Source organism: Cyprinodon variegatus, unplaced genomic scaffold (assembly GCF_000732505.1).
Source record: "Cyprinodon variegatus isolate N-32 unplaced genomic scaffold, C_variegatus-1.0 Scaffold275, whole genome shotgun sequence".
Taxonomy (NCBI): domain Eukaryota; kingdom Metazoa; phylum Chordata; class Actinopteri; order Cyprinodontiformes; family Cyprinodontidae; genus Cyprinodon; species Cyprinodon variegatus.
This window is the reverse complement of record NW_015150728.1, coordinates 797,284-820,464: the sequence shown is the minus strand read 5'-3', so window position 1 is coordinate 820,464 and position 23,181 is coordinate 797,284. Positions and strand designations below refer to the sequence as shown.

Here is a 23,181-nt window from a genome sequence, read left to right as displayed (position 1 = left end):
CACTCCATAGTTAATTTTTCCAAATCCATAATACCTGTTCTGGATAGATTTGCATGTTAATCTCAGCAGAAGGTAGAGCTCGTCCCAATTTAGCAGTGATTAATTTTCAGGATTCAGGCTTTATTTATTTGACTTTGCCTGAGGTTTGAGGCTTCAGAATGTTTTTGTTTTACACCTTGCTTGATTTAAATATTTTCAGATTAAAAATTATGTTTCATTCTTTGTGTTTGAGTGGCAGGTGAGTTAATCTTCTTAGTGTGCTCTTTGCATACAAACAAATGCATTGTGCAAGGAAGGAATGTACTTTCATTTGCTCTATGCATGAGCCCTGCATTTCGTTGTTATTCAGGAAACTGCTAATTATTTTTAAATCTATTTCGCCTTTTTATCTCATATATAGGTCAGGTTATTTTAGGTAATTATATAATTAGGGTTGTAAATAAATACTGCTGGGATGTACATTTTTCTAGGCCTAATTTTCACTTCTAATACTGTGTCCTAATATAACTTTAGCAACAGTTATGAGCAGATAGTAAGATCTGAGAATTTTACAAACAACAAACTAAAAAAAGACCCGTCTGCAGCCCTCTTGTCAACATATATGAGAGTTTTAAAAGATGAAGAGAGCAGCAGTTATTTTTAGTCATTTTTCCAGCTCAGTATTAGGCCTTAAATCATCCTAAATGCTAATGAAGGACATTTTATTGATCGAGTGAATGCTCTACGACCTCATAATGGAGGTGAGGTGTCCCTCTGTTGTACTTGATTACCCTTTGTTACCTTGATCTATGTGCCTTCCAATCAGGCAGTTTGGTACCATTTTTAAGCACAAGAGCTGCTCAGGCACTAGGTTATGAACATAGCAAAGGATCTATTTGCAGCTCTTGGGAATAATGAGGGGACCTTGTAGCTCCTTCCTGTCTGCCTTTCATTATTATTTCAGCATGACACAGTCTGATGTCACAACCAGATGGAAAGAGCAAGATTGAAAAGTAAGAATGGCAGTGGCAGTCGTCCGAGGGTGAAGGTGAGTCATTGGTTTCCTGTCCTGCTGATGAGCACATGTTTCTTGTTCTATTCTCAAGTAAACCCAACTAAAAATCAAAGGTAATAACTGTATTTATCTAAAATTCAATAGCTGCAATAACTGAGTCTCACAAACTTCTTTTATTAGAATTATTTACACTTTGTTAGAGTGGGTTAGTTCTTACCTTATAGGAAGCCGACTCAAGATCTTACCTGTCATATTACATCAGGTGCGCCCCATGGCTCAGTCCTTGGGCCTCTTCTCTTCCTTGTTTATTTTAATCCCCTCCAAATTTTCTACACATCCCTTTTCATGATAAGGTAAATCAGCTTTCAGATATACACTCGTGCATATCTGAAATGAGATACTGTTTCCCATGTAATTTTCTTCATTTAAACAGTAATAAAACTGAAACCATGTTCATTGGTGCACATCTACATGTCCAAAAGATGAGTTTTTCTGTTTCTACTGACTGGACTTGGATTTTTTTTTTTTTAATGAGAGCCCGCCTTAAACATTGGTCATTATTTCTTGTTTCCTTTTTATCATTTCACCTCTATCAGAAGTGCACTTATCCTACAAAAGGTCTAAAAATGTCCTTGTGTTCAGAAGCAGCAAAGCAAATTGCATCAAATTACTCTTTTTCAGAGAGTCAATACTGAGAGAAATCCTTTATCTAACTCTTGGTATAGAAGAATCACTAAAAATACAGAAAGGCTTTTCTTCCGAAAGTGCTTGTGTAACCTCAGGCTTTAGCAGATTTTATTCGGTTGAAGGAATAATGTATGTTTTTCCAAATTAAAATCTAAAGTTTGGCATGTGTTTGTTTCAGCCCACCATATTCTGATACCTAACAGTAATCTGTTAGTAAAAGGAGTCCACCTGTGTGTAATTTACCTTTTGTAAAATTACATCTGTTCTGTAAAAGCCTTAGAGATTTGCTGGAGAAACAATTGTGAAAAAACAGATCGGTTGTGTTTAGATCATGTTTGGGTCAAAACTCACTCTGCACCAGAAAGCTCCAGTCAAAGTTCACCTCTAAACACACTTATCACGATTTTATTTGCAAAACGAATTGGACATAAACTTATCCACTTGGTTCTAAATTCAAAATTATGCACTACAAATCCCACTCATTTATAACTAAATATGCATTTGCAGTATGTCACCAGGTTTAAAACCCCAAGGTATCTTAAAACGTAAGCATTAAACTGTTTCCACAACAGTTTAGTCAGCCGTGCATTGAACATGTCTGTATCCAATTAGGGTTTTCAAGAGGCGATCAATCATGACATTTCTGTATATGAAAAAATATACAGACATTTTTTACCAGAATATAACTTAAAAATAACAAAATTCACCTGACTAACAATGGAATTTTATTCATGAAGGAGAGGAGAAAGTTAAAATCAGGAGGGGGAGTTCATGTGTAATTCATATTCTGTGTATATATATATATTAAAAAAATCAATTCAAAGCTAAAGATGAACAAATCACAAAAAAAAGTGTTTTTCTAAACTGTCAGACCTCTGTAAGGTGATTTAGAAACCTCGGAGCAGATGAATACTGCAGGATGGATGCTGCTGCTGCTCCTCTGCTCTCAATCTTCATCTCCTTCCTGTCTTGAATGACACAGCTGAGCTTTAACATGGAAATCCAGGTTGTAGTTAATAAATTACACTATTTACTGCTGACAGGTGCAGAAAAAGACTTTATGATATAAACATATGAAAAAAGAGCCCTCGTGAGATAAAACAACCAAGCCACTGTTCCACAGCTGTCGATCATCCTGGATGTGTAGCATTTCGAAATGCGACTTGGATGAGCTCACAAAGCAAACGTCTGGAAGGCAGCCCAGATTAAAATCACAAACATTAACTGTTTTCAAATGGATTTAGCCTTTTTGTTTTATCAGACAGAAGATTACCATGTTTAAAAAGCAGCTTAAATTCTTAACATTTGAAGGAACAATTTACATGTTTAAAAGGTCAAATTAAAAACATCTATTCGCAGTCTATAGCTACATGAATAGATTTTAGATATAGTGCCTTGCAAAAGTATTATTTCTCCCAGATCTTGTTTACCCTGTTAAATTACAAACTTCAATGTATTTTAATGAGATTATATGAGACAAACACAGAGTATAACTATTAAAAAAAGAACAAGAAAACAAAACAAACCAGATCTTTTAATCACCATTCACTACAGCGTCAGGCAATTTGGATATGTCTATCAGCTTTGCACATCAATAGAATTACATTATTTCTTATAAATAAAATAACGATAGTTAAATCAGGCTGAATGTAGCAGGATGTCTGAACATAACTTTTTATGCTGTAATTGTTTCCCAGTTGAATTTAGGTCTGGATTTGAACAAGGTCAGCATGAATATGGATCTCAATCAGATCTTTTGCTCTGACTTCATGTAAAGGGTCACATCTTGCAAGTGACCACCACTATTATCTAAAGCAGGGATGGCATGGTCTACAGTACAGTAGGTGATGTGCACAGTCAGTTTTCTGCAACATGCAGGGTTTTGCATGTAAGCCACACTGGTCTAATCCATCCATATAGAGGACAAAGTTGCACCTGCTCACCTCTACATTGCTTTAAACAGGACCCCTTATAATTTATTTATTCATTATTTATTTATTTGTTGTTGTTTTTTTTTTAATATGGGTGTCCTGTAGCTATTTTTCCATGGAGGCCAGATTCAGACTACGTGACAAAAACTGCTCTGCGAACTGATTCTCCCACCCATGCTCTGCTGCTCCTCCAAAGACCCTCTAGGCTGCTTATACTGCATGATTATTTTTCAGTTTTTGCTAGGCTGATATGTTTTATAGTTTGCAATGAATTAGTAGATTTAAAGTTATGCTGTAATCCCTAATTTCCACATTAACAGAGCTGTGGGAGATGTTCAAAGCTTGGAATATCCCTCTATAATCCAACCCAGCTCTAAACACCTCTACATGTTTCTTCCTTATGTGTACATCTGTCACCATGATTCTGCTTGTTCACTGATGGTGTTTACCAAATGTTAAAATTTTTCATTTAACACCTGTGTTATATTTTCCTACTTAGTGGACTATTAGGGCAGAAGGTTGCACTTGATTTCCTTTAGAAGTTAGTGGTTAAACAGGATCAGTTTATATCCCCAACACTCATGAAAAATTTGATTTTCATGCACTTCACCAGAATGCACTACTTCGTAGTTTATCAAATAAAATATTGGAATTAAATTGAGATTTTTGGTTTGGTGGGTATAATAACTTTTGCGAGGCACTGTAGTTTAGGAGCATGTCTCTGTCCTGGGGGCTCCAATCAGACCCTTGCGATCCTTCTGGTGAACACACACTCACAGCAGGACCCAATAAAATACAATCCGTGCTTCCAGAGCGTTCGAGGATCACGCCTTCATGTTGAACTTGACACAGGATGATATCAAACCACTCTCAGCTGATTCACGTCCCTCCATTAACAAAACGCTCCTTGCAGTGGCAGTAAAGGCCCTTCTAATCCAGGCAGTACAATCTCTTTTTCTGTTTCATTTCCAGTCATGAGATTTCAGGGTCTGGTGGACCATCAGAGCAAGTGTTCCTTGTCCTTTAGCCTTCTGAGATTGATCTCTAAAAGCCAATCTTCACCCCATCAGCAGTCACGTGTTCTGCAGGGCTGCAGGGGCCGTTCCCTCCAGCGTCCGGTTGGCCGGGAGGGGCTTGGGACTCCAGTCTGGCTGATAGAAGTGGATGTCAAACGTCCTTGCCCAGTTGGCGAACACACGCTTCTCCGTGATGAAACGGTGGTGGCTGCCGCGTTTGCCGCGCTCGTGAGAGATGTACATGGCACACTCATCTGGGCCCCGTGGCTCATAGTAGTGGTAGGGGACAGACTGATGCTGAGGTTCCCTGCAGAGACAGGAAAAGGGAGACATTTGGGAAAATTTTAATGAGTTTTATATTATATCAGGAAGCATTTTTCATTTCAAGTGGAAGGGGCATGGTTGGCCTTAATTCATCATTTGCTGAACAGATAAGTCAAATTAGGTCCATGTTTAAAGTGGCATTTTCATCCAAGCCTGAAATGAGAAAATTAGAAAAGTTCCTAAAAGTAGTAAGTTATATTAGTATTCATAAGCACAAGGTTCAAATGCATAGAAGTTTTTGCAATTTTTTTCTTACCAAATATATATTGTTACTCTAAATGCCAGATCAAATTGGTAAATATTAGTATTTCATATTGTTGGATGCAGGCTAAAAAAAAAAACGCCGATAAAATGCAAAACCCCTAAAAAAACAAAATAAGAACCACAGGACATTTGTAGAGTGATCAAATCTTTTAAACCTGAGTCATATCTAGAAGTTTGCTTTGTGACTTGGTCGTAAAAAGACCCCCAGTTCTTGATGATCACTATGTTGTCTGTTGGTAACACTTTAAGATGCTTTTCTTCACTTGGATCCTCCATTTCTTCCTGCAACTTAAAAAAGAAAAGTGAGCTAACTAAACCGCCTTAAAGAAACCTGATCTGGGTAAATTCAAAGTAATTAATTACAGAATAACCCTTTAGTGAAAACCCACCAAAATTGTTTATCACAAAACCCCCAAACAATCTTTAATTTTAATGCCTTCCAGGCAGATTCTCCACCACACAACTGCCCTGATACTGGTTTAAAACACTTTTGAAATTTCCAATAGAGGTCAAATAATATTTTATTAGTGTATCCTTATCATTGCTGCCTACAAAAACTTAACTTCTTCAGGAAGCTTATAGGTTTTTTCTTCATATCTTCTATTGGTCTCCTGTGAAAGGTCTCTCCTGCTAAAATCTGCTGGGGTAACATCAACTCCTCTAGAACCTCTAGGGATGATTCCTCTAGGAATAATTCTTCATAAAATAAAGAACATTGAAGACAAATGGGAGAATCGTCTTTAGAGGGCCATCAAACAACAGTGTCTTCAATCAGAGGCCTCTTCAGATCAGCTAAGGCAGACCACTACAGGAGACTAACACCTACAATGACTCATTCAAGTCACCCCTATAGGATGATTTAAAATGTTTATTTTTCCTTTTGGATCAATAGTTTAGCTTAATTTTCACATCTTCCCTCTTGTTTCGAAATGTAATCTTATTATTCCTTTCCTTTTAAGAACACTTTTTCTGCTACTATATTTAATTACTTTTATTTCACCCCATTCTTTCTTAGATTTTTTCTGTAAATCACTTTGCATTATGATTTTTATGAATAGTGCTATATTAATCTATTGGCTTTGCCTTGAATTTTAAGTGGAGATCTCAGAACTGATCCCAACTATTGACTGGTTGATCTTTCAGTTTAACTAAGAGGTGATAGAGTTAGAATTGGAAATTTCTCAAATGGTCCCCACACTATTTAGATCATCTCCTTGTTATTTTCTGAAAGCACATCAGTCAGATACTTCTGAAATATTCATGAGGCATTTGATCAATTTTTGAAATTCAGCATTTTCAGCCACATCATTCATCCCAATGTTGTTATTCATCATATATTAAACAGTCTCCTGATGTGCATATATATTTCACATATTAATATTGTCATCTCTTCTCTCATCTGATAATGTCTATCACTCTACAAGCAACTTTTAAATAACTGGGCTGATTGTTCACGTCGGTTTGCATTTCTTTAAAAACAGCAGCAAGTGGATGAGTGTCCAGTATAATATTTCAAATTCCAAGTTTTTATTATTTAAAAACTCACGTCTTTCTTCTTTGCTTATAAACATGACATATATTTGACGACTGCGGCACTCGTGAGAATTTGAGGCAAATTAGGTTTTAATTTTTCATGTTTTCCTTTTCTCCACAAAGTCTGCTTCTGTCTCCTTATATGACAGACTGGATTAAGTTGAATGTCTGGGTTAAAAATGGTTAGGCTTAAATTTTCAGGGGTGGAAAGTGAACTGTTTTTAATCTCAAGTCAGTGCTCCAACATTAGCAGTAAAATAAATGAAATGTCCTGTAAAAATGAGTCTGAACGAATACTGAGTAAGCCCAGAATTATTAATACCCCTGACTTATAAAAGCTTAAAGTGATATTTTAATTTCATGTTTCTTTAACTGGGAGTAACATTTACATTTTAAAGGGAGTAAGCACGAGTTCTGGCTTGAATCTGAGAGAATCAGTAAGGCGATAGAAAGGAGTCCTTTCAACCTCAAAAATCTGAAGTTTATTCCCAAAGAAAAATCATCAAAATACCAGAGGAACCAAGCACAAAGCTGGTCCCCAGTTATAAGTATGGTTTGAATGTTATATTGCTAGATGTTTCAACTGAATATGAAAATGGTTTAAAGACAATTTTTTTTTAAATAGGACCAGATTCTGTTTTCTTCTCTTTTTTTCCCCCCCATCTTGATCAGCCTTTCACCTATATTATTTCTCATATTTTGAGAGCTATCCATTTAATTCCCTATAATAAACTAACTTCTTAATTACTTTAAAGCAATTTTACATCTAAACCTGGTAGCAACAAAAACATGAGCTCAACTTTGCCTGGTATATTGAACTTAACACGTGAGACGCTTTGAAATATCTGCTCAGTTTGAAATATGTGCAAACTTTTATATGTAGTCCATTGAACATTCAGAGTTTATTTCTTTTATCTTACTGAGAAATCTATACCAGTCTAAAATGGAGCTAAGGCGGAAATTCAACTGAAGAAACTCTGATTACTTCCATTCAATCTGAGGCTGATCCGCCTCCGATGCAGCCAACTCGCTTCAAGCTACATTTCCTCGATGCCCAATCATCTTCCAGCACTCTACTTAAAAGCCACTCCAAATCATCTCTAGGCCTGCTCTTCAACAAGCGCAAGATCCGTTGCTCCTATGTCGGACTTTGATTCAGACAATCCACCTCCATCCCCTTCTCCACCATCGTAGTAAGCTCATCCGACTCCTCCTCGATGCTCCTTCAACCTCACCTCCAGTGTGTACTCCCTCCAGACTTTCATGGAGTTCCCTGTCACTTTAAACGGTCCGGCAGAAGACCGCCACATTGAGCCTGGTTCTGCCAGAGATTTCTTCCCAAAGGGGAGTTTTTTCTCTCCACAGTCGCTTCATGCTTGCTCTTCATGGACAGTTCATGGACAGTTTATGCAAACCTTTTTCATTCAGTGACATCTAACTCAAGCATCATCCTGGATACCAGCCTCTATGGATTAACCAAACTTCATCTATCTAAACTCCACCACCAGTTTCAGGCCCGGGGAAAATATCCTTATTCTCATACATCAGTTTATCTGCATTAAAGTATAAATCAGCGTTTATGTTTCCTACCGAGGCCTGAGCGCCAAAGTTCAAACTATTGTATCAATAAACTCTTCTGATTACACCTTTCTCTCTCTGTGGGTTTCTCAGATTGAATTTCCTGTTGCAAAATACAATGCAAGTTTCAGCTGGTAAAACATAACTTAAAATAACTATTTTAGGATTTTTATAGGAATAAGTCATCTTTTGCTAATTATTAAGCAGAAAAATTAGGTTATTTATTCAGCTATTTGGACAAACATAAATACATCAATTGCGTCATTGCACAAGACCAAAAAAAAAAAAAGCTTATCTGTATAGGAGTAGGCAGAAGTTAATAGCTTTTTAAACACACTTCTTCATACAGCTCTGTCCTCAAAACACAAATAGCTTCCTCCCAAAGCTGCACACAACTTATAGTTTGCTAGTGTTTCTCATCCAGTGATGTGTTGTTAGGGGTAAGTTAAGAAGGAATTTTTCTTATAGTGCAGCAGCTGCAGATACTGAACACACCAGGCTTCCTGCAGAGCACAGAGAGACAAGCTGGAAGGTTAAATGAAATGTCCCAATCTTCAGTCCAGGGTCTTGTTTTAACAACAATGCAGGAAACAACAATGTGAGCATGTTCCATCCTACTCACACCCTCATCCTAACTATGATTGTTCCAGTAAATCTCAGTGAGAACTCCCAACTGATCCAAGGAAGAATTGTTTAGATTATCCAAATAATGATATACTTATCTACTTTATGTTTTCATATTCTGTTTTCTTTTTTTTTTTTTTTACACTACTTATTGAATTATCGCAGAGGAGAAGTATCTTGTTTGGTTGTATTATATTTGCACAAAAATTGCATTTAATTGAGCTGATTTGACATGCCAGTGGAAAAAAAATATTTGAAAAGATGTTCTAAATCCACAGACTGCTGACTTTGAGTAAAATCTGCAAACCTCAGTTGTCATGAGAACGACAATGAATCGCAGAGAATCTGCAAGCAATTTCTCAAAGAAATGAAGCGGCATTCTTTCTTCATGTCTGTGGAAATTGAATTTGTAGGTGGACCTTAAATAACCAACGAGAAGAAAAGCCTCTTTAATCGATCTGGGCCTGGGTCGAGGATATGCTGAACATTGTTTGCTTCTATTGAGAAATCTAATAAGGTTTGTTGCTTGTTCAGTGAAATGCTGCAATTAAAGTACTCCTTGAGATGTGAGCCGTAAATCAAATCAATAAATGCCGCTAACAAGGTTGCTAGACAGGAACAAACCTGAGTCTGGGATCATAATAAATCCATAGTTCTCTAACATGGATTCACTGTCCTGTCATGGACTGTTTGTGACGAAGTAACAATCATAAATGATTCAACACACTTCTTTCTTGCTCTTTATATTCTACCTGCTTTCACCTGTGGGCATTTAGGAAAGGCTGCACATGCTTTCTTACTTATTGGCTTCCCTGATAAAGACAGGTGCAAAGCTTACAAATAAATCCAGCTGTTACTACCGTAACCCATTTAGGAGTCCTATTTAGTGCTAAAAAATACTCCTGCCTTATATGCAGGTAGCCTTAAACAGTTGTCGCTGTAGGAACTTAGAAACAGCCACAGCTTTAATGGAGTGTATTGCATCAAACAGCAGTGTGATAAAATAACTCAGTCAAAGCCCAGACCGCAATCCAATCTTAAAATTGTGCTAAATTTATAAAGATTAAATGGTAGAATGTTCCGTCTCTAGATAGTTAAGCCAGCAAATACTCCCAAATGCTCCCAGCTTTAGCTCCGCCCCTCAGACAAAAAAAAGCAATTGAAATGAAGGGTAAAAATGTTATAACATTTGAAGAACTGCAACAGAAATTACTATCATATCTGTAAATAAGATTAATAATGGGAAAGCTTTTATGGGATGAGTTTTGCATAAACATCTGCTGTCAAAAGCTTATCAGCCATCGTTTCTTCTTGAAACTATTCTAATTTTCTTATCAGGCCCTGTTGTGCTGCTGTTACTGCAGCTCAGGTTTTGGCTGAAAACTGTTCATTGATATTCATGCCTACAGTCTCACCTGCAGAAGTCCGGGGCCACCATGCCGTACACATTGATCCTATCGCAGAGCTCTAGAGCAATGGTCATAGTGAACCAGCCAGTACTCAGCCAGGAGTTGGATATCTTCCTGTGGGGAAGAGGAAGAGCAAAATTAGATTGGTGTGATACATTTGCTTTTTATTAACTGGAATGGACGATTAAACAATCCTATATCAATGTTTTACCACAGAATAAATATTTATCTTAACACACAGGTCGATTAATCTGACTGCAGATCATTCAGGTTGCCTCCCAGCTCTATTTAGATACAGATTCAGCCTACATATTGACAGATACTGATGAACCCTGTCAAATAATCAAACCTTTAATCAGCTGGTAGCCTCGGTCCTCATGTGCTGCTGATAGTTAAAATCCCATTTTTACAGCTGTGAAGTGCTCTGCCTGCTTTTCCGCTGCAGAGAGGAAATCTAATCACACTTTTCTGAGAGAAGCACTGATGAAATAAAATATGAAGAGATATTTACATTGCATTAGGAAATCTCTTTACATCTAAATGTCTTTCAGCTCTGAAGCATGATTGCTGTCAGATGAAAAACATGCTTGGTGAAGAATTTCACAAATTAAAAAATATTACATAAAACTAGAGTCGTGGTTAAATCCAAAGATGAAATAATAATATTATGCCATGGAAGATATTTACTAACTTGGTTACATTTATATTTTTATATAGATTTTAACCTCTATGCATTTTTAGTTTTCAAAATTATCTTTATCTGTGATAGACTAGTGACCTGTCAAATTAAAAAAAATATGCAGCTGAAGAGAATATACACATTTAAAGTGCAGTTAAATTAAAGGATTTTTTTCATTTTAACTGAACTAAACTAAATGTATGAGAAACTAGAACTGACTAAAACAAAGAAATTATTAACTTATACATGTTTTAATTTGTAAATGACTCATTTATTAAATTAGTTAAAAAAATACTTGGCCTATTTGTTTTTCCTCATCATTTATATATATTTTTTATCAATATAAAACCTTTATACTGATAAAAAAAATACAGCTTTTCTGTGATGTTTCATAGAAAATTATATCTATCTAAATATTTTTCATGAAATTATAATTGCAGAGAGCCATATTATTTCAAAGCAAGCACAGTTTAGATGTTTGGTTCTAACAGCGGGACTATCAGAGCTAACTAAACTCCATGTACATGTCAGGTTCTGTAAAAAAAATCTACACAATTACAGATAAATAAATGTAAATTGTTTTTTATTTTTAAACAATGAAAAGTGTCTGTGGTTTAATCTCCAATTCTAATGCTTCAATCATTTCTTTTCAGATGCCTGTATGAATTTTCTTGCATTGATGAATTGTTGTCCTTTCGATAAATTTTTATTTATTAACAATGATAACCTCACCACCCGCTTGCATGAAGGAGTTCAGGTTAGATGTAGGCCATTTAACCAGCCACCTCAGTTGTGGCTAAAATGAGCAGAAACCATACAGAATGTGATATTTTTGCGTTCCTTTAGCCTCAGCTGAAATCTCTGCATAGAACATCCATGCAGATGAGTTCCACTGCTGTCATCACAACACTTCTGAAACAATTAGTAGTTCAGCAAACCGTTTGTATGAATATTTAATTAAGAAAATGCATCGCAACTGTTCTTGTTTTCCTCGTTCAGAGTGTGAAGATATACAGCTTGAGCTAATTGAACATGGGTAGGATCCTTCAGCTGCATCAGACACAGCTGTGCATTTCATCATGCCCACGTAGCTTCATCCTGACCAACATCAGAACAGGTGGATATGTTTATGCATCAGTATCTTATGGGTTGTTCCTTCAGATCACCCTATTAGCATAAAATGTTGCATGTCTTAAAATAAACCTTGCAACTATTAGGCATACAGTCATTTGGTGGTCGTATTCACTAGAATCCTGCTGCTTAACATATGTGAAGATTTAAGAGAAAATGAGACCAGGAAAATAAACATATCTGCTTAATGCAATGAATTCACATTAAATAGTTTTTTTTAATTCAGTAATTAACTATGCTGCAGAACCATCTGTATTATTCTACCAAAAACAAACATATACATTTAAAACTATTATCACAACGGAAAAGAAATAAATATTGAATAAAGGAGAATATGAGTTACCCAAGTATTTCTATGGACTGCAGGGTAGATTTTATGCAAAGCATAAGTTCCTTATTACCAGAATAATTTAGATAGATTAATGTTGCATATAGCCTCCAAAAGGATCATTCATATTGCGAACAGTGGGGACACTATTTATTATGTGAGCAAAATAATTTTGATGTGGGAGAGTTCACTCCATATTGAGAATGACATAATGATAGAATATAGAACTTTTTGTGATTTTAAACACTTTCATAGAATATCTATATAACTGTATACACACAATGAAGTTGTATTAAATGTATCTTACTAAGATGCAGCTCAAAGACACCAACTTACTTTTTTACAATATCTTCCAGCCCATGCATTGAACTAATAAAGAACTCCAGATCTCCTTGGTGGAACGGCTTCTGCACCATCGGTGCACAGAAGAACACTACTGCAGATCCTTCTTCCCAGCTGCCCCAACAGGCGCATTAAGTGTTTAATATCACAAATTTAATCTTATCAGTGTTTTTGTACATCAATGCATGTTTTGAACAGTCTACGTTTTTTCATTTTGTCTCTAAATTGGCTGCTGTCTTTATTTTTTAAAATATTTCTGATTTCATTTTTTTTTTAATTTACAAGTTTCCCCCTTTCATTTACAGTATATTTTGACATTTTACATCTTTTGTTCTTTTCATTTTCTGACATAATTTGCCTCGAGACATCTGCTGCATTCACAACAAATTATCTTTTTAAAATAATCTGAGTCTCCATCCTATCCCTTTTTTGTGGTAATCTTTTGTGCGTTACCGTTTTTTGGTTTTATTCTAGGTTTTGAATTTGGACTTCAGAACGACTAGCTGTTTATCATGACAACAGCTAATAGAGATCCTTAGGAAAATGACAGCATTACTAGAACTGCTATTTTATTTTATTCTAAATGTATATTAACATTTATTTTGATAAGAATTGTTGGAGCTCATTTAAAGAGGTCAAAAGAAAGTTTGATTTTGTGTTTGAATAATCTGAGTCATGGAATTTGCAGCAGGCTTTGATCAAAGGCAACCAGACCTTTGCTAATTTTTTGTCAATGTTTTTCTGTACTATTTCTTTGGGTGCTTTTAGAAGCTCAACCTAGAATTTAGAGGCTTATGGGAGAATTTCAAATCTGCCAGATCATCACCTGGGTCATTAATAGCTATTGTTTGGTATGGTTGCTTACATGTTCACCTGAATATTTAACCATTTAAAATCCTTGCGCATGGTGACTTTTTTTTTTTTTTAGGTGTTTAGGCTACAGCTCTCTGACATCTCTGCTTACTTTTTCCTCTCCAGGGGGAAAATTCTTCATATCAGCCTTCACTTTCCACAAATTTTGCTGTCACTATCCTTTTCTTTGTACTGAAAATTAAAACCATTACTCAGAGCTCTACATCTGAACACACTGTTAAAGAAAACAATTTCTGCCCTGAAAAAAAAGACTCTGGAAATATAGGTTTATGCATTGCTTAAGATCAGTTTGACAAGATGTCTTCCTTTTCTCCCAACCTGACTCAAACTGCCGCTTTTCAAAGGCGGTTACAAAAAACCCCTTCCCATAGAGAATGAGGCCTAAACATGGCAAGGCTAAGAAAAAAAACCTGCTCGCTTGCTTTTGAATGGGGTGACACTTTGGGAGAAGCAGGTTTATATGTTTGAAAAGGTCTTCAGATGTTATACCCTTACAGAGCGAAAGGTGTACAGGGAAACGTCAGGAAAGAAAAAAAAACCCTAAAGTCAAAGATTTTCAAAGGTGTTTAGATCTTGCATGTATAAACTGGGAGGCAATAAGAAACTGTTTCCTGGCAGACAAAGGAAAATCTGTAGTTTAAATAAAATCTTAATGAATATAACCCAGTTCTTTCCATGATCTTATCAATTAAAACAATGGAAGTACAAAATGTTTGTCAGATCCCTTGGTTAGATCTCAAGATGCTTAAAAAACTAGTAAGATTTAAAAAGAAAAAAAGGAAAAGAATGGTTCTTTCATAACTAAAAGGTCATGGAAATCCACAAAAAAATTCGATGGAGGTTAAAATCTCAAACTGATGAAGATTTTGCCAAATTAAAAGCATATTAAAAACCAGAAAAGCTTAAATTAGTGGGCTAAATAAAGAACTCTTTGGAATAAGACTGAATATCTGCTCCACCGTCTATGATAGATAGTAAGCTCAATGGCTTTGGAATCAGTGCTCTGGGTGGGGGGCTGTTGGGTACTCTTCAGTACCACTATTGAGCATTTTTTGTCTGGATAAACTTTACATGCACAAGTCTTCTAGCTTTTATCTCCTCTTTCTTTCATCTTTTCTCCTTTTTTTCTGTTTTCCTTTCCTGTTCTACTTACATTGCAGTGTCCATATAATCTGTAAAACTCCTTGCATGAATTATAATAACGCAATTTATATACATAAATCAAGCGGAACACTACTGTATGGCGATAGCCGTACTGCTCCACTTGTGAAAGTAAAATCTGACGAAACGTTCTAGGCTGATCTAGTAAACATTAATGCCTACGAGGAGAAATACCAACAGTCAAAAGCCATCATTTAGTAGGGATACAGTAGTTTTAATGGGGAAAATGTAAATGTATTTGTTAGACTACAAACAAACCTGAGGCAAGTCCAAATAATGACTTGCAAGTCTTTCAGCCTTCAACTCATCCTGATTTGTGGTTCTGAATGTTAAATGAATAAACATCCCTGATTTAAAAAAAAAAAACAGAAATATATATTTTTTTGTTATCCAAACACATACAGCTTTGTTGAAGTAGTAATTAGTGGTTCTAACTCTGCACTATATATTATCAATAGTAAAATACTTAAAGTTAGCTGATGTTCTATCTGACCACAATGTGAATGACATGCCAGACCTACTAGTTGTACAATGGATGGTTGAACATTGTACAAAGGGGCTAGAAATGCTTGCATGAAAAAAAGTACCTGACTACCTATGGTTTGGTAAATATTATAAAGAGGCTACTAAATAATGACAAAGTCATGTGATAAAGATCTAGTTTTCAAAAACACCTCATAGGAAATTGACAGGATAAACACTTCAGAGGAAAGAGCAGTCAGGACAAACTGTACCAAGACATGCAGTTGGAGCTGTGCCAATGGTACAGACCCAGGACACATATCAGGATCCTGGACTGTCTACTCCAAGAACTGGACTGACTTTTTATGGCCCTAATTTCCCAAACCTTGAGGAAAGCCTTTTTAGGTAAACTGAAGATCTTACAGCTGTTAGGATCAAGGAGACTTTGTCTCAATTTTTTAACCCGTTGTATCCAGTTTTCTCCTTTAGGTAGAGCTGCAGAGTCACTGGTGCTAACAGATATGCCTCAGTCCACCTTGTTCTTTTAAAGAAGTCTGCCGCCTGCCCTTCTTCGCCAGAGTGTTTACCATGTATGTTATGCCTCTCGTCTTCCCAGGGCTCTGGTCTCTGCTGAGACCAAAGCTAACTTCTTATTCTAGTTCTGAAACTTACTGGTTTGTTTCTGCTGCTTCCCAGGTTCCCTCAGTTGAGGATGTTCCTCTCCATTTTCTTTCCAAACTCCAAGCTCTTCAAGAAATTCTGGGTAAAGGTTTCTCTGGCTGGCAGCTTCTATAACTCCTGGAAGGATCTCCTTCTAACCCCACTCACCCTCCACTTTAAATACCATCTCTACAGTGCTCTTCCTCCACCCATTGCTCCACCATCCAACACAACAACTAATTTCTGAATAAGTTGGTAACTCCTCGTATCTAGTCTCCTGGAACCCCCCCCCCCAGTGTTTCTTTTTAACCAACACTGTCAAACTACGGTAACAGAACTGCACAGATTTTCCTGTAGAAATAGTCAGAGCTAATTTTCTCCTTTTCCCTGGTTTTGATCTCCAGCTACCTGTCCATAAACCTTTAAAATCTCAGAAAGGCCCCAAATAGTTTACAAACTCCTTCAGCTTTTAACTACTGTCTGCCAGGAGCGAAGAAACCTCTATTTGGGGAATGATTATGAGCATTTTCCAAATATCCATCGCTCCTGCAGCCAGGACATGTCGCAAGGACCCACAGTTCCCAGTCTGTGTACAGTTTGTATGAGACGCTGAATTAGGTTTGCCCAATATCTTCTGCCATTAAAAAAAAACAACAACAAAACATTATGCATATTTTAAGAAATGTTGAATATTTACTTTATTCATTTATAACCCTGAAAGATTTGGATTCAAGATAATCTGTTAGAAGTAGTAATCTATAGTAGTAATCTATTTGAAGTAATGCTAATGTATACAAAGTGCCAGCCAGAAAAAAAAAATCTAAAGTATTGAGTGAGCTAAAAATTATGGCGATGGCAAGGGGCTCTTCCAACCATAAAGACTTAATGGTCAACTCCAAAGATCTAGAATTAGAATATAAGTAAAAAAAATACAAAACTGTAAACAATTAAAGGAATCATTTTAGAGATGCGTTGCCAATCTCTTTTATTAGAAAAGGTCTATTCAGCTTGTGAATAATTCTTAGCCTAACTGTATGTGTCCCACCTTGAAAGCAAAAAATTAGCAAAATCAGTTTATATAACTTTAAATAGAAATACAGTTTTACAAAAAAATGAAGAAAAAAGTGAAAGAAAATTCACTGAAAAAAAAACAAACAAAACTGTAGCATTAATTTAAGGGTTATATCTGAGACACAAATAAAAATAATGAAATGAATAAATCTATTATTAAATAAATATAATTTTTGTGCAACATGCATTCTTATGTCTAGTTATATCCTTACGTATGATTTTACTGACTGTTCAAGTTTCACAAGGACAAATCTACCAGAATAAATCTTTCCTGATTACATATTTTCATAAAACCCAAATTTCTTACACTTTATTCTGATAGTGAAAGAGACGCAAGTTATTTCCACTAACTAAATATCAGGAAACTAGATGTATTGCTACACCAGTAATTTAGATTTAGAAAAGCAAAGTTAAGATATATTTTGTCCAACAGTTATCATCACATAATATAGCTGTGAAGTTGAACTGTTGTTTGTTGAGAATTATAAATGGAGTATAATACTCTCAGTCTTCCTTGTGTGTCTGTGTTGGTCTTGTGATGGACCCTTTACAGTTTTCTTAGCCTCAAGCCAAAGCATCAAACTGGCTGAAAGCTGAAAAAATGTAGATAATGAAAGCAACAGTTTATGTTCTACAGTTTCAACAGTAAGTTATACCAAGTCTTCAGTTCTGCTCCAACAAATCATGCAGAATATGATATAATTTTACACATTTGCTTGATTTCTCCAGTCTTCCATGCATTGCTGAGTTTGCTGTAAAAATCCACCTATAATTTATCATTTCCTATGAGGGAAAACAACCCACATGCTCTAAATTAACCACCAAACAGAGGCTGATAAATGTGTGATAAATGGTGACAATGCACTTTTTTTGTCCCTTATCTGTGTATTGACCCAATTGACCCGAGCAGAAAGTTCTTATCTTCATCCACGCTGTCATGTCTGGAACATGTTGATGTGCTCTGATGGGTAAACAACAAAACAGTGCTTCTGGGCTTTGATATCACAACAGCCCCATCCCTGCGCGCACACCCTAATTTTGCAAATTAGAAACTTCAAAGCACAGCATCTTGTCATAGAGCAATCTGCTGCAGATACATGGAGACCCTAATCAGGAGCCATGCGGCTAATCTCACTTAAGAAGTCTTCCTCATTTCCTTGTTTGTGAGCATGCTGATGAATAATGTGGTGTGAAATGTCAGGCTCTTAGCTTCAACCACTGTCTTTTAAAAAGTCTGGATGGTAGCAATGAGTGGGATGTCACATTTATCCCCGTGGAGGAGCGACGTAATATTTACACAGTTTGGTATTGCACACATAGCTGAAGCACCTGTTTAATAAGGAGTTTAGTTTCTATCCCTGAGCCTGAAAATCATATTTATATTAAAACATAGTTGAAACTGTCAAAGAACTGAAACATTTCCCTTTGAAATTAATGAAGAAAGCAAACTGGCAAATAGCATATTCTTTGGGATGTTTTCTTAATCAAATATATTTTACTTTTTATCATTATGATGGTACCATGTAACCAATAAAAGAGGAAGTTATTTAAAGAATATATATATATATATATATATATATATATATATATATATATATATATATATATATATATATATATATATATATTCTATGTGTATATAATTTATTTTAATTTATTTATTTATTTGACAGGGACAGTGTACATTAAAAAGCATTCCTGCAAATGCAGCAGAATTAGCCAAAAGGCTATTTTACATCTGTTGTCCCTGGACAGATTTTAAAATAGTTTACCTAAAAAAATACAACAGTAAGCATTCTATATATATATATATATATATATATATATATATATATATATATATATATATATATATATATATGTTTTAGGAGTGTTCCAAAAGCATACATGTAAACTACGCCTGGTTTATACAAAATCAGCTTTACCTGAGTTACTGAAATTATTATGTAAAATTGTTTCTGCACTGTTTTACACTCTGTAAGGGCAAAAATAGCACTATTACTGTATGATTTTATTTTTATTTTTTTTTTGTGCATGCAGAGCCTTTTCAGACCCTTAATATCCTTTGCCTCGTTTTTCTTCTTTATTTAAAATAAAATAAGATAAACTTTATTGATCTCTCAGTGGAGAAAATCACTCGTCACATTGACTCAATAGTCAAAAGAAGGTGCCAAAAGGAGGAAAAGGTGCATGGGGTGTATACAGTGCATCCATTTGCAGCTTTTTATCTTGTTTTTGGCTTTTCAGCCTGGTAAGATCACTATGAAGACAGGCAAATCCTCCACCTTGAAGCTGATTGCAACCCAGTAAACCTGGACACTCCTTATCCAAATCCCAGTATCTTCCAACACATCAAACTCCACCTCAGGCTCCTGCCTATTTGATGGTGCCACCGTCTCCACTGTATTAAACTTACAGTAGTCACTATCACTACTGTCACTATCACCACAGCCCATCTTAACATATATTTTGTTTTGCTTCTAATTCAGACAAAAAAAAGACTAAAAAAACAAATATCCACCTTCCCCATATTTTATCTTTTTTTTCAACATAACTTATTCTTTAGAAAATAATAAGTGACTCTTGCACAGCTCCATGTCTCTGCGCTTTAATATCACCACGTGAATCGTTAGTACACCTTCATCTTTTCTATTACATGTTAAGGAAATCACTGACATTTCATGTCTCTCGGCAATTGTTTGCCCACCATCAATCTGAGCAGAAGCCTTTTCAGTCATAAAAGCCTGAAACATGTGGGTGTGTGTGGCCTTTAAAGGTCACCCTCCATCTGATGGAAGTCAGACCAAGTTTCCTGGAGAAAGTGTCAAATTATTCTCATTTAGCACATAGCTTTTTTAACCTGTGAGCTGTTTCAGGTGTTTCTAAATGTATGGATATAAAAAACACTTAATGCATCCATTCCAAAGAGGAGGAGGTCATTTTCTGCCCTTTGAGAGGCACTTATTTTAGAGCAGATTTTTTCAGATTATGATTTGCCTTAAAATCATTCAACTTGACGTTTTTTGAGAGACTGAACAGTCATGAATCCCTGCAAATTTTCCTATTGTGGACTGTGCCACATTAGTGCTGGTGGTTATAAACCATTATAGACACATAAATCACTAGCTGTGGAAAAGGTACATATTTTAAAAGCTAATTTGCCTTTAATTACCAGTTGAGTCTCATTCTGTCTTGGCAATTTAACACAAAGGCAGCAGAGAGACACCTGCTTTCCAGCGCTGCCCTGGCTTTGTTATTAAAATCTATGAATGTGGCATCATCCCCCATTATTGTAATTACCCTTAGTGAAATGACAAAACCAATAATTACAATTAAAAGCTTGCAGGGTGCTAGTTGCACTGCTGATTATCCAGAAATATGCTATCGATGCTGCTTTTAGCGATAAAAATTGATCGTTTTTCAAAAACAGTGTAATGTGTTTTTTTTTTATTATAAATGTGCATCTGTTAATTTTTTTAGAAATGGATTCCTTTAAAAGTCGTCATATATTAGAAGTCTAACACTGAGGTTTAGGCTTGTGATTTAACACCCAGAGCAGAAAGACCATAATTTAGTCTCATAAACGTTTAAGCCTAAAAATACAAAGACGAACAGCATGAAAAGACAGTAACAAAAGTTGCCCTCTTATTGTAAGCTGCTCCTATAATTGCAGGCACAGATTCTAAAGGATGGATATCTGAGTCCGCCTCTAAATCCTTGACTTGGCATGTTCCTCCCCTGGCATCTCTCTTAAGCCCAATTCAAATCCAACCTCCAATGATACTCCAGTCAAAAGCTTGGAGAAAGACAGGAAGAGACGAACACAGTGTATGTGTTCGGTTGGGGATTCATTAAGCATTAATGGTCACCAAACAAAGAACTTTGCTTGGGCTCATTAATCCGGAGACCTTTCAACTCCACTCAACTCAAGCACAAACCGTTAAGCCCAGGCTTATTCATACCCTTGGCAGATTTAAATATCAGTTTTTTTTTTCAACCAAGACATTGTTTTTTCTTAATGAGACAGACAATACATAGAAAGTCTATTATTATATAAGAATATATACATTTAAACTTAAAGATTTCTCCCATTTTCAATACTCAGTGGAAAAATCCTAATGACTGTTAAAGCAAACTAACATTTCTTTGAAAATGTTTGTTACAACCTTTCACTGGTATTTTAAAAACTTGATAATGAGCTTAGAGGCTTTAAGTTTGTATAACCCTTATACCATCACCTGCATATTAAACCTCCTTTAGTCATTTTTATATCATGTATCTAATCAATAATGAAATAAAAATGCTATGAAACTAATAAAAGTGATCTCAATGAATAAATGCTAATGTTTTAAAATGTTTTGGGGACAGATGGTTTGTATGGTATCATATGGAAGAAAATTCCCCAAAAAGGAACTATGACCATAAAGCCCTACAACTCCCTGCTCGGAGGTGTGTGGGGGGGTGGCTGGGGGGGTTGGATCACAGTCAGCACTATAATCCCTGAAGCTTATAGTCAGATAAATATGTGTTTGGAAAAGGATTAAGTCAGGTCACAGTACACCAGTGGTTTGCACAGCAGGCACAGATGAGCTGGCGTAAATGATGGTATTAGTGTTATAAAAGTTCCAGTGTTTAACATTTAGGATGATGTTAAACACTGGACAGAGAAGCACATTTATATTCTGAGATGATATTTCATTAGTGTGGAACCATGGGAAAAGCTTGTGCTTAGCATTTTAAACCCAAATGTATCGTCGCCTCATGGTTCACAAAGTCATCCTTACTGCAAAAGTCCTGAAGAGCAAACTTAGACCCTCTTTTGTGAAAAATACATATTTATTAAAGTTGATTGGGTTCAATTTCACCCTATATAGTATGAGTGTCAAAGTGATTGTAGGGGATTTCTTGTCCATAATGTGCCCCAAAAGAGAGGCTCAATCTTGAGTAATATAAAATCAGAAACTAGGTTGTTTAGCTGCCATTTCAAAAGAAGTAAAGTGGGAATAAAAAACTGTTGAAACCTGTGGGTTCTCACTTTTATAGGTTTAATGTGGTCCATCCATCCATCCATCCATCCATCCATCCATCCATCCATCCATCCATCCATCCATCCATCCATAATTAATTCATCCACCCACCCACCTATAATTCATTCATTCATTATTCATCCACCCATTAATTAATTAATTCATTCATTCATTCATTCATTCATTCATTCATTCATTCAGTCATTCATTCAGTCATCCAGCATCCACCTATGATTCTTTCATTCTTCATTCATCCATCCATTTATCATTAATTCATTCATCCACCCACCCACCGATCATTCATTTATCCGTCATTCATCCAACCATCCACCCATTAGTTCATTCATTTATTCATCTCTCATCCACCTATTAATTCATTCATTCCTTTATTCATCCATTCATCCATCAATGGGGATAGTTTAAAGAGATCCGCTTATCGCTAAATCGAAAAGATTCAAAAGGAGAAAATGCAAACTCCATCCAGAAAGAGACCACAGCCCAGCTTTCAAACTTAACATCTTAACATTCTAGCTGCATGACATCTTCATACTACTTTGGGTGAATTGTAAATTTTTTTTTTTTTATCAATTATTATTATAGCCTTTGCACTGAGACTAGCTAGAAGATCATGAGTTTGAACAAAACTTACTCTGCAAGCTGATGGAGAAGATGTAACAGAACAAAGTAGAGACTCATGTACAACCCTGTGCCCAGATATGTGACATTCTTTGGAAGGAAGTAGGTTCAATTTTGATTTGATATGATTGAACTTGGATTCTGCGCCCCTCTAACTTCTCGGCATAAAGATGGCCAACACTTTGTGCTATTGGCTGATCCCGGTCAGCACTATCACTTCTCTGATAGGACACTACCACACACAGCCAGCCTCTCTTACACTCTGATTGGTTCAGAGTAATTCTGAATGGGGTAGTGGTGCGAGCAGTCCAGACAGAGCTGTCAGTCATTCATTGAGATAGAAAACATTTATTACAGAGGAAAATGCTAGGGAGATAAAAAAAAAAAAAAATCTGTACCTCAGTTTGCTAATGTGTAAATACTAAATCAAGAAGATTTCCAGCATAATGAT

At 35.9% G+C, this 23,181-nt stretch overlaps 1 protein-coding gene across 1 annotated transcript in view; it reads right to left on the bottom strand.

Annotated features, from left to right (window-relative positions):
* Positions 1-2,051: 2,051 nt before the first annotated feature.
* st6galnac5 (ST6 (alpha-N-acetyl-neuraminyl-2,3-beta-galactosyl-1,3)-N-acetylgalactosaminide alpha-2,6-sialyltransferase 5) overlaps positions 2,052-23,181 on the bottom strand; it is an 84,295-nt gene continuing 63,165 nt past the window's right edge. The window contains exons 5-6 of the mRNA XM_015383062.1: positions 10,367-10,474; positions 2,052-4,935 (exon numbers count right to left, since the gene is read on the bottom strand). Of these exons, the coding sequence (XP_015238548.1) occupies positions 4,686-4,935; positions 10,367-10,474 (358 nt within the window). The 3' untranslated portion in view covers positions 2,052-4,685. The remainder of the gene's footprint in view (positions 4,936-10,366; positions 10,475-23,181) is intronic.